The following is a 12,172-nucleotide window of genomic DNA, read 5'->3' on the forward strand; positions in this document are numbered from 1 at the left end:
TCTTTTTGAATTTACTCTGCATTCATAAAGAAATGATTTCTGCAACAGAAATCACTTCTTTATGAAGGCAGAGAGACTACAAAAAGAAACATTCTTTTTGAAGTCTGAGGGCACAGCCCTCCCCATGGCATGGAAGACCCCAGGCTGGAGGTCTCCATGTCATGGGTTGGGGGAGCCCTATGACTTCAAAAAGAAATAGTTCATTTTTGAAGTCACTCTGCCTTTACAAAGAAATTATTTCCGTTATGGTTTGCTCCTTAACGGAAATAATTTCTCTATGAAGTCAGAGGGCCTCATTACGGGTTTGGCGGTAACCGTGCCGGTGCTACCGTCAGGTTGCCGCCAGACCCGTAATAATTTACTGGTGCCCAACTTCCCGGTAACACTGGGTGATTACAACCCCCGCGATCCGGGAAGTCAGGCGCCGGCAAATGGTAAGTCCCCATTTACAACGGACTCTATGGGAATGGGGACAAAAGAAGCACCAGCATATTAATAACGGTGCTGGTGCTTCTGTGAAAACTCTGCGGGTGGGTGCCGTTCTGCCCGGCAGGTCTGACCTGCCGGGCGGGTCGGCAACCACCCGCAGAGCTGAATTATGCCAGTCTGGAAACAACGGTGCCGGTAAACTTACCGGCACCGGTGTTTCCAGACCGGCATAGTTGTAATGAGGCCCGATTTAATTTTGAAGTATTAGGGCTCCACTCAACCCCATGACATGTGCATGTGTGAGTGTGTGGTGAAAGGGTGCACACTTTAATGTACGGGTGGCTGCCTGAGCGAGCCTGTATGGGGAAAGGGTTCACACTTAAATGTATAGCTGGCTGACTGTGTGAGTGTATGGGGAAAGGGTGCACGCTTAAATGTACTGGTGGCTACCTGGGTGTGCCTGTATGGTGAAAGGGTGCACACTTAAATGTATGGATGGCTACCTGGGTGTGCCTGTATGGTGAAAGGCTGCACACTTAAATGTATGGATGGCTGCCTGGGTGTGCCTGTAAGGTGAAAGAATGCACACTTAAATGTATGGATGGCTGGGGGTGTGTGTGTGTGTGTGTGTATATGGTGAATGGTGTGTGTGCTTGCATTCAGGGGTGCAACAAAACCTACATTTCGGGGGCTAACCCTTCAAATGTTGGGAGAGGCGCTAACGTCATTTGCGGTGGGGGAGGGGCAAACTTATTTGTTTGGGGGCATCTCATTTCTTTATGCATTTTACTGAGACTATTCTTGTGCAGCTTCAATGTTACAAGCAGTTAACTCTCTCCTTTAAGGTTGAAAGCACCCACTTATGGACTGCTGTGAGAATGAGTGGTCTCCTGTTCCCCCACTACTCTTCCAATCACTCCCCTGGCATGCAAGTATTAAACCCACATCACGTTTTCAATTGCCTAAAAAATGTGGCATTTGAATACAGGTACTAATAGTGAAATGATTTATGTCAGTAATTGCTGGGCTCTTGTTAACAGCAAAACCCAGGTGCCATTTAACATCTGTGTCCTGTTCTGTCTGGCAACTGCTCTGAAGGTCAGTCAGGTCGAGTCAACATAGCCCAAAATTTCAGGGGGGGAGGGAGTGCTGAATCCCAGTCAACTTAATGGTGTTGCAACAATACTTGTGTTTAAGGCCTTGATTACTTATTACTCCTAGCCCTATTCTTCCTCGTCCCAGTGTGTCTGAGACAGTACTTGTGTATAAGGCACGCTGCCTCATACACAAGTACTTGGGTGAGGTAGAGGTACATGGAGGTAATGCCTGACTTAGCTACCTGTAATCTTCATTACTCCAAGTCCCACTCTTCCTCATCCCAGTACTTACCTATGAGGCAAAGAGCCTCATACGTAAGCTCTGGGACAAGGAAGAGGGATGTGAAGGTAATTCTGGGCCCAGGAGCTGATTTTGGAGGTTGGGGTAGGGTTGGGAGGGAGAGGGGATGTGTGGGGGGGCAGGATTGTGCAACAAATCATAATGGCTGTCCATGTCCAGACTAAGCAGGCATGATATGTGGTATTAGTGGCCAGAGAGGCATTTTGGTGCAACCAGTCTAGTCATTCCTCAGTTTGGTATGACTTTTTTTAACTGGGCATTTCTGAAAAAGCAGTCCTGCTAAGTGAATTACCTGGCTAGACTGCCATTTGTGTGCTGCCAGTCTACCCATTTCTTACTGCAGCATTGTATATTTCTCTGGGCATCTGTGATCAAATTATATGATACAAGTCATTTATAACGCACCTGTACACAGGTGTTTCTAGGCGCGACAAGACAAGTGAGGGAAGATAGAGGGAGGACAAGACAAACAATCTTACTAGGCCTTGTGTCATTCAGATTGTGCAAGTGCGAGAACGAGAGGTGCAAGGGGAAAGGGAGGGGGGAATTGCAAGGGAGAGGGGAGGGAAAAACAGGGCAGCAATGCTCTAAGTAATTGCAGCCAGGGCAGCGGGGCTCTTGGTAGTTCAAGGAGAACAAGGGACTGTAGGGTTACAGTTACAGTCCCTAAGTGCGTGGTAGGCCCAGAGGCAGTGCAAGGGTGACTGATCAAGAAAGTGGCTGGACTTAGTGAGACTCTGAGGGTAGCCAAGCAACCAGTCGGTACAGCAGACAGGTAGGTCAGGTAGGGGAGGGAGAGAGAGAAAGCAGAGAAGAGGAAAGTTTAGAGCTGCTTCCGGACCATCAGGTGGTCCGGCTCAAGTTTGAGAGGGGCAGGGAGGCTATTCCAGAGGGAGGCACCTTCAGAGGAGAGAGATCTACCCCCCACCCTCTGCCTAGAGAAGATCTAAACCTTAGAGAGTTGTAGGTAGCTGAGCGAAGGACTCGAGAAGGAAGATATTTTGGAAAAGAGCGTTGGATGTAGTGCGGGCCCCAGGCCCAGGAAGCCTTGTGGACAATGCAAAGGGTCTTGAACTTGATCCTTGCAGCAAGTGGGAGCCAGTGGAGAGATTTCAGGGCTGGAGAGATACGATCCCTGGGCTTGAGGCCAAGGATAAGTCTTGCAGTCCTGTTCTGGATTAGTTGCAGAGGGTGGACAGTAGAGGAAGGCAGATTGATAAAGTAGCTGTTGCTGTAGTCCAGCCTAGAGAGAACCAGGGCTCTGGCGACAGTGAGCTTCTGGGGGAAAGTGAGAAAGGGAAGAGTCCCTTTGAGGAGGTGCAGCTGCTAATGGGACTTCTTGGCGACGTCCGAGATGTGAGGAGAGAAAGAGAGAGTAGAGTCAAAGATGACACCAAGGTTGTTTGCCTCACAGGAAGGCGAAGGAAGAGGGCCCAAGGCGGACGGCCAGAGTGAGAGAGGGAAAGCAGGTGCAGGAGTCCAAATGAGAAGGATCTCCATCTTACTGACATTAAAGCAGAGATAGTTGGAGGCACAACAATCCTGAATCGCAGATAGACAGTCAGGAAAGAGCGAGAGAGGAGAGGAGTCTGAGGGGAACCTGAAGGAAAGAGGAGTGTCATCCGCATAACACTGGAAGTTAGAGGAGAAGGTAGAGATCAGGTGGGACAAAGGGGCCAAGTAGAGGTTGAAAAACCAAGGTGAGAGGATATAGCAGAGAGAGAGTGATCAAATTGGACCTGGCAGGGGCTGTTCAAGGGGAAGGAGGTCAGCCACTCAAGGGACTGATCCGTGATGCCCAGGTTCTCATGGAGTCGATTGATCAGGATGGCGTGGGTGACCGTGTCGAAAGCAGAGGAAAGATCAATGAGGATGAGGACAGAAGGAATGCTGGAATCAAGGTTGGAGAGCAGATCTTCACAGGTGTTCAGGAGAGCAGTTTCCGTGACTCTGTCAGCTCTGAAGCCAGACTGAAGGTCATGGAGACAACCAACAGATTCTGTGTGGAGAGTAAGCTGGGAGATGGCCAGCTTATCCAACAGTTTGCCCAGGAAAGGGGTGATGGTGATTGGGCGATAGTTTGTCGGGCAGGCAGGATCAGCAGACGCTTCTTGAGGAGTGGGTGCATAAGGGAGTGGTTAAGGGGAGAGGGGAACGTTCCAGTGGCAAAAGAGTGATTACAGAAATCGGCCAAGGCTGGAGCGAGGGTGTCAATATGGTCCTGGTTCTGGAGGAGCAGGGGAGCACCTGTTTGGATGACACTTTCATAGATCAGGCTTGTCTAGAAACCTTGTCAGGTGTTGTCAGAGAGAAAGAGGAGAAAGGAGGAAGAGAGGTAGAGATAGCCTAAGGAGGTCCGAGAGAGGAAGAGGAAGAAGGCTAGGGAGAGGAAGAGGAGAAGGAGGACAGGATGTCCTGAGTTTAAGCGGAGAAGTGAGAGGACAGAGCCATACAGAGGGCCTGGAAGGGAACAGGAGAGGTAAAGACTGCAACAGGATTGACCAGTTCCTTTCACATTTTAAAGAGTTTGGCCGCATTGTTAGAGGCCACAGAGACACAGGCTTGAATGTGTGTTCTCTTCTTGATGAGTGTAATTGCTTCGATTGGCATTTTGGTGCAACCAGTCTAGGAATGTCTAAATGTGGCCTGGCATGCTTTACTGTAATGTTATTATATGTCTACACTGGTCTACATTGTGCAGCCAGTTGGACATGTTTTCATTGTGGCATGGCATTTTTAATAGCAAAGCATGAATGTTCCTGTGCACTGTTGGTGACTTGCATCTATTGGATTGGTGTTACCCTACAAAACAATTGCAAACACTCTGGCTTTTTAGCCAATTTTTCTCAGAAAGTGTGCTGTATATCACAATAAAACACATATTTATATCTTTCTCCTAGTGCACTGTGCAGCATATCCTTTCAGCAGCACGTTTGCGCGTATTGCGCAAGCATGATAATCTATGCCAGCCCATAGTGAGGCGCGACACCAGTGATTTGTTGCCGAGTTGGGGCGGGGGGGCCCTCAGCATGGCTCGCAGTGGGGCCCCCTGATTTTGTGTTACGCCACTGACACTAGTGCGAGTTAGGGTCCCATGCCGGGGGCAGGGGAGGGGGTGTAATGGGATACATTAGAGAGGTGGTGTGGAATTCTGTTCATACCCAGCAGCGCTTTACAGATGATTAATTATTTAATTAGAGATAATCCCTCCATGATGGTTGGCGGGTGTTTCTGAGCCAGGGTCACAGACCGCCTCCACATTGATGGAGGGCCACAGGATTGGTGGGGAATGAAAGCGGCCTTCACCTCATCAGAGCAGACAGCACTTGGGAGAGGATGTGGGGGGCTGCACCAGGGCTACAGTGTGCTGAAATGTGCCTGTGGCAATGTGAGAAGAATCAACAGGGAGGCAGGAGATTCAACAAGGAGGCTGGATAACAGGGAGGCAGGGTAACGGAGGCAGGAGATTCAACAGGGAGGCAGGAGATTCAACAGGGAGGCAGGGATACAGGGAGGCAGGAGATTCAACAGGGAGGCAGGAGATTCAACAGGGAGGCAGGAGATTCAACAGGGAGGCAGGGTAACAGGGAGGCAGGAGATTCAACAGGGAGGCAGGAGATTCAACAGGGAGGCAGGAGATTCAACAGGGAGGCAGGGTAACAGGGAGGCAGGGTAACAAGGAGGCAGGAGATTCAACAGGGAGGCAGGGTAATAGGGAGCCAGGGTAACATGGAGGCATGAGATTCAACAGGGAGGCAGGAGATTCAACAGGGAGGCAGGAGATTCAACAGGGAGGCAAGGTAACAGGGAGGCAGGGTAACAAGGGGGCAGGAGGTTCAACAGGGAGGCAGGGTAATAGGGACCCAGGGTAACAGGGAGGCATGAGATTCAACAGGGAGGCGGGAGATTTAACAGGGAGGCAGGGTAACAGGGAGCCAGGAGATTCAACAGGGAGGCAGGGTAACAGGGAGGCAGGGTAACGGGGAGGCAGGGTTCTTGTTACTGGTTCCATGCAGTGCTTGATTTCAGCCTGGAGGCTGGGCAGGTCCAGGTGGCAAGGAGCTCCAGTGAGGTCTTGGGACAGCCTGGGTGTTTTGCTGTCCTGGGCAGCATAGGTGCAGGCTGAGGGGGCTGCTGTGGTTGGGCCATCTGTGCTTAGGCGAGGATTGTCTGTCATTGGCTCAGTTGCGAGAGAGGGGAACGTGCTGCTTCTTCCAAATTCCCGGAAAACCGGGACTGTTTGAACTGCGGTGTACGGGCTATCCTAATCGCTAAATTGCCACGCGTGTGGATTGTTGCAGGGGCAGGCTGGCATGGCATGACTGATTTGGCCTTTTTGTTTTGTTTTCTTATTGTCATGAATAGTATGTGCTCTGATTAGGTCCTACTAATAGGAGCAAAAGTCAACGGAAAAACAGCTGTAATATCCCTAACCCAACGTCATTTCCTGAACTCGACCCGAAAAGGGCCTTCTCATACAACGATGCGAGAGGGTGCATGGCCCTGTATTCACAACATGACACAGTGTTGTCCCAAGTAGACCCCTTTTCACAGTGCTGATTTGAGGCAGAAAGGTAAGGCGGTAAAGTCGTATTTTAAATCTGCTCGGTTTCTCTGCCTTATACAGATGTTATTGGCTGATTATTCGGGCGTAAAGGGCAGCCGTGGAGGAATTTGAATGAGAATTTGGTGAGCTGTAAAACATGGACACCTCACTCGTATGCTACCAGCATGTAAGAGTGCACTCGTTTAAGTCCTGCGGGTTCGAAAATGTGGTGGTAAACTTGTCCCACCACTTTTTCCCCTATTAACAGGAAATTCCTGGATGTGGCTGGCAGATTTGTGAAGGAGAATGAACCTCCCAGGTCCGCCAGTTTTTGTAATCCGCCCGCGATACCGCCAGCATCGGATAATCACGCTGGCGCTAAAACCGTGGAATCCACCGGAATCCGCCTGCTGGTGCCATCCGGTAAAAGCAGGCAGATTCCATTGGCATCCTTTGTAAATGCCACCGTCCAGGAATCGTTAAATGCGGGAGGAATGTACACATTTTCTGAAACGGAGTGGGGAAAAATCTTGGCGACTTTTACAGTGGACCTTCTGCCCGAAAGTGCGCGGAGCGGGTCCCCTCCGTGCTATATCCGCTTGCGTAAAATGACTCCTGACCCTCCGCGTGCAATCTATCAAAGGAGACAAGCACATTACACGAACAGTGCGGTTTTGCTTTCATTTGTACCTGCTGTGCTGAACGAGTTGTCATGTTCTGCGGCTGCATGTAGATTCCAGCATTGCCAAACCCCGGCCCTTCTCTCGGAGACGACACCCCCTCTCGCCCCCACTCCCCGTCATTGTGAGGGGAAATCACTTCCCGCAAGCTTCGAAACAGTGGTGGGACAGCGCTACATACAGACACTGCCTCGGAGCCAACTTCCCTCTCCAGCCAGCGTGCTCAAGGGTGGACCAGGCAGAACATGGACCGGCCACTCATCAGGGGCAGGGATGAGACGCCAAGAACCCGGCCACTCATCAGGGACAGGGATGAGACGCCAAGAACCCGGCCACTCATCAGGGACAGGGATGAGACGCCAAGAACCCGGCCGCTGCTGGACGGCGACACTCCACGGCCGCACTACAAAACCTTCTCCCACAAAGAGGCCAGAGAGGCCGAGAAGCGATATGTCCGGTAAGAGGCCTGCTGCTGCGGGTGACAGGGTCGAGAGCACAGTCACAGTGCTGGAAATGGCAATTACTTACTGGGGTACCCCACCAGCCACGAGAGAGGGGTGTTTTTCTCAACCCTCCCCAACACAAATTAAATTGTGATCTTTCAGGAGAGGTTAATTGAGCCCCTGGAAAAAGTAACCCATGAGAGAAGAGTTTCATTTCCTTTAATGCTGCCATTAAACGGAGCACACTATTTAAACGTATAAAGACTGTACTTAAATATTGTCCATAGAGTACTGTCCTAACAAGCAATTTCATAGACATCTTGGCCAGACATGCAGTGGTCCTGTGGTTAAGCGTCGTGCGGTTCTTTTAAACAAAATAAGGGCCTGGGTGCACCAAAAGTGTGACACGAGTGTGCCCCAGCTCGCAAGCCGCAGGCAGCCCTTTCATTCAAGGAACCCTGCGGTGCAACAATTTAACCACGGGTCCCTTGAAAGAATGGGCTGCCTGCTGCTGATGGCTCTGTACTCAGAAACAGATGGAGGGCTGGACTGCCCAGCTTTCCTTTTGTTTTTGAGTAAAGTCATCACAAGGTGCTTCATGCTGCGTGATGAGTATTTACTTGGAAACAAAAGAAGAGCTGGGCAGTCCAGCCCTCCTTCTGTTACTGAGTACAGAGACACCAAGCAGCCCGTGTAGCCGAAGTGCACGGTTACACAAGCTGCTTGCAGGTGCTAAGACTTCGGTTTAGAAAAAAGAAAAAGGCAGGAATGCATTTTCTTTTTCTAATCCGAAGTGCTGACACATGCAGGCAGCCCATGTAACTGCAGCGCTTCGGCTAGACAGGCTGCCTCAGCTGTCAGCATGGCTGGGGCTAGGCAGAGGTGGGCCCCTGCTCGGGAATCCCTTTTTGGAGAGTGTGGTGCTCAGCTCTGGCTAGCTCCGGCCCACTTAAAGCCCTTTATATGTCTTCTAGAAGGGAAACTACAGTTACCATGACCTTTGAAGCTCCAGAATGATTTGGTGTGTAGGCGGGCAGATGAGAGGGGAACCTGGCAATGATTTAGATGTCCACCCCATCCTCAGCCCCTCTGTGGAGTGTGTGGAGCTGGGGGCTCAAAACGACTGCACAAGAGCTGACATCTGGTACAACGCAAAGCAGGAGGCCCCATTTACAGTACGACTAGAAGGGTCATTTTAAGAGGAAAGACGGTTTAATCCGTCCAATTATTAAAACAAATCCGAACACATTTCTTTCTTAAACAATCACATGGAGCGCACAAAATTGAGATCATAATGTTGATTTGCCCTATGTTAAAACGAGGAATTAAAGCTTTGCAATTAGTTTTACACCTTTTTGTGGCGTGGGTAGGTGGAGAACATTTTAGTTTTGGCAGTCGGATTGGGACAGCAAACGGGTTTACATTTTCCGCCGGCTAAAACGAAATCATTTTTGCCAGCATGTGAAATTCATGCTGGCGATAACGCATTGGAGTCTTGTGTACCTTGTACCAAACTACGGCTACTTCCCACTTTTTGATGCTGGGGGCCTGTTTCATATGGGGAAGGAACAGGGGTGTTGCTAGGTCTGGAAAAGACCCGGGGCTACGCTAATGTCGGAACTGTCGTGACTGGGGGCTAGCTAGTCTTTTGGTTGTAGCTCCTGAGATTCTATCCGGGGCTACAACCAAAAGACCAGGGGTTATAGCCCCTTTAGCCCCCCCCTAGCAACGCCTCTGGGAAGGAACAAAGTAACCACGGAACAGCAAGGCAAATCGGTTGCCCCTCCCTTATCCACCTCGGCCACGGACCCTAAACTGGATGTGTGCTAAAGCTAAGGAGTACAATACACAGCACCGAGAGAGGCAACAGACAATGTACTGTTCTTTCATTCATGACACATCACCACATTAGCACAAAGGCCACGCAGAAAACTATACAAAAAAAGGAAACCGAGGCTGCCATTACTAATCTGACAAAATGTGACACCCCTGCCACATATTTAGAAACACCTGGTCATAATGTGGGGTAAGTGAATAGATGTTTGTTTGTGTGTTTGTTTATTTATTTATTTGGTCACGATGTGGGGTTAGTGAATATATCTTATTTATTTATTTATTGTATTTGTTGGTAGCGCCCAGAGCCAGTGGTATCACAGCGCTAAGAAGGCCATGCATAGTGAGTTACAGTATGGTTAGAAACAGTAAAGGTTATATTTCAACGTAAGTAGTTAGTCATACGTGGAGAGTGGGCTGTGCGAGTTACATGTATCTGTTAAATAGTGAGGATTTTGTTTTCTTTCGGGAAATAAAATAAACGTGACAACTATTAAGACACTTCACAAGCTTGCAAAAGATCTTCTAGCGCAAGTCGCTGTTGGTACAAGTACCAGCCGAGACCCACAAACTGACCTATTGATTATGCCCGTCAGGTTCCGTCCGATTAGTTCTCGTTGCCCTACACCTGGTGCTGTCGTTCCTTTATATAATCAACAACCTAAAGCTATTTGGTGGGATCTGTAGTTCTTGGTGTTTTGGAGCACCGTGTGGAGATACAGGAATGACGTCTCTGGTGTAGGGGGGCTCGGTTGGCACTTGTACCAACAGCGACTTGTGGTAGAAGAGGAGCTGTTTACATCAGTGGCGTGTCCAAACTCTTTTGGCCGTGGTGGGCCAAGTGGGGCACTGACTTATGCAGGGGGGGGCATGAAGTAAGAGCACACACGCATGATGATCTTAGTTGAGGATAATGGGGTGGCACCTGCGTGGCCAATCAGATTGTAGCAGGTGCCACCCCAGGCCACTGGTTTACATTACAGCGCTAACGTAACAACTCCCCACCGTCAAACGACGGGGCCCATTAAAATGAGGTCCATAAGGATCCAGGTCACATGTCTTTGGCCGTTCATACATGCACGTGGGAATTTGCACTTCTTTGCACTAGGAAACTCACCAAAAATTATGAACCCGATTTCAGCAAGTTATAAAATCACTTTTTGTACTTTATGGTGAAAACCACAAACGGGACATGAAGCGAACGCTGAGATATCTTACCGGGTTTATCGCCCACGTTTCTTTCGAGGTAAACTGTTAGGATTCACATGACTCGCTGCAGTGGCTCCCTGGCAAACCCCCGCCCCCGCCTCAGCCCCCACACACACCACATGCACATGGCGCAGGAGGCGGGGCTTCTCGGGCGCAGGTCTCTGCTCGTTGTTCGGCCACTAGACGCTGGGTCGGACTTTCCAACGATTGTGCAATGTGAAGCCGGCTGCTGTAACCTCCTACTTCCTATCATTCTATTGGCAAGTACCGCTTTAGGCTAGAAATGCTTCGCCTTTGCGACATGTCGCATCTAGCACTCTGCCCGATGCATATTCCAGCAAGTTATGGAGAAGCGAGCAAAGGGTGGGGGGTTCTGGGCTTGTTCTACTTTGGCTTGAGGTTAAAGGAGGAGGCTGCGGGTTGCTAGAGTGGCCAGGGCTAGCTGACATCCATCCAGCTATCCATCCATCTATCTATCCAGCTACCCATCCATCCAGTGGCACAATGCCATTCAGCTAATCAGGCTACACCCAACCCCCCACCACCCGAAATGTTTTTTAAAAAAACTTCATTGTGCATTTGGTTTTGAAGGAACAAACACATTTTTGTTACATCTAGTTTTTACTTGTATACAGATTCGTACATTATTAAAAACGTATCCAATCATATTTAAAAAGAGAAAGAAGACCCAAACCCCAATTAAGAGAGAGAATGACCCAGCTCATAAGTCCAGGTTCCTATTGATCAGTTTCAGCATATAATCAGAGCTTTGCTCACCATTTGACTGACATTGTTCTCTCAGATGTAATTGCTCATAGCCAGTTATTGAGATCATAATGTTAATTTGCCCTCAGTTCATTTCAGTACTTCCTTCCAGATGTGGTAGGCTGCGGCGATGATCACCATCGATTCGGCACCAACTCGAGTGCTCCAGAATTGGCTCAGTTCGATGTGATCACTGCAGCTCACAAATTCTTCATAGCTCTTCCAGTAGAGAGGCCATGGAGCATGGAAAGCAGTTAACAAAAGACGGCTGGTCTCCAATCGTTTGGAGTACAGCCGGCACACGCGCTCATCCAGCGATAGCCCCTTCCAAGCCCCATGGTACTCCGCGGTATGCAGGATGTTTAATCGAAGACATAAAATATAACGTTTCAAGTCCTTTGGGCAGAGTTTTTTCAAATATGTTCTAGGAGTATCTGGTATAAAGGCTTGGTAGGAATATTCATTGTATCTCTTTTTTTTAGAGAGATGATCACTGCTTTTTATCCTGTGCCATAGCTTCGATTGCTTCTGTAGGGTAGATTGAACAACAACCGAACTATGCAAGAGCGACATAGGGAGAGGTAGATTGACTAGGTGGGAGGCTGCGCGCTGCCTTAGTTCCTCTACGAATCTGTTTTTTACCTGACCAACTTTCGTTTTCCCAAATAATTTCATTAAGATGTTGGATATTGACGTACGATGACGTCAATTTGCAGTAGAGCAGTTCGTTTGAGGTGCCAAATAGATGGAAGTAATGCAAGGCCATACTCCAGTCACAGAGCCTCCACAGGGACTGCTGAGAGAAGGTTAGAGATGGAACGTAAGATTATGCCCTCAACCTTGTCCAGCCATGCTACCTGTTTCAGTGG

General features: G+C 49.3%; 1 protein-coding gene and 1 long non-coding RNA gene across 3 annotated transcripts in view; one reads left to right on the forward strand and one right to left on the reverse strand.

The window, feature by feature from the left end:
• The window catches only part of LOC138471704 (uncharacterized), a 57,166-nt gene extending 46,417 nt beyond the window's left edge, over window positions 1-10,749 (reverse strand). The window contains exon 1 of one of the 2 annotated variants that reach the window (XR_011268494.1): window positions 10,548-10,749. This is a non-coding gene — a long non-coding RNA (uncharacterized lncRNA). Of the gene's footprint in view, window positions 1-7,063; window positions 7,150-10,547 lie in introns of those variants that run through there. The other variant, XR_011268495.1, reaches the window with a different exon arrangement.
• SLC2A6 (solute carrier family 2 member 6) overlaps window positions 7,183-12,172 on the forward strand; it is a 242,988-nt gene continuing 237,998 nt past the window's right edge. Inside the window, exon 1 of the mRNA XM_069609468.1 lies at window positions 7,183-7,510. Coding sequence (XP_069465569.1) covers window positions 7,299-7,510 — 212 coding nt within the window. The 5' untranslated portion in view covers window positions 7,183-7,298. The remainder of the gene's footprint in view (window positions 7,511-12,172) is intronic.

Source organism: Ambystoma mexicanum, chromosome 8 (assembly GCF_040938575.1).
Source record: "Ambystoma mexicanum isolate Mex_15411 chromosome 8, UKY_AmexF1_1, whole genome shotgun sequence".
In the NCBI taxonomy this organism is placed as follows: domain Eukaryota; kingdom Metazoa; phylum Chordata; class Amphibia; order Caudata; family Ambystomatidae; genus Ambystoma; species Ambystoma mexicanum.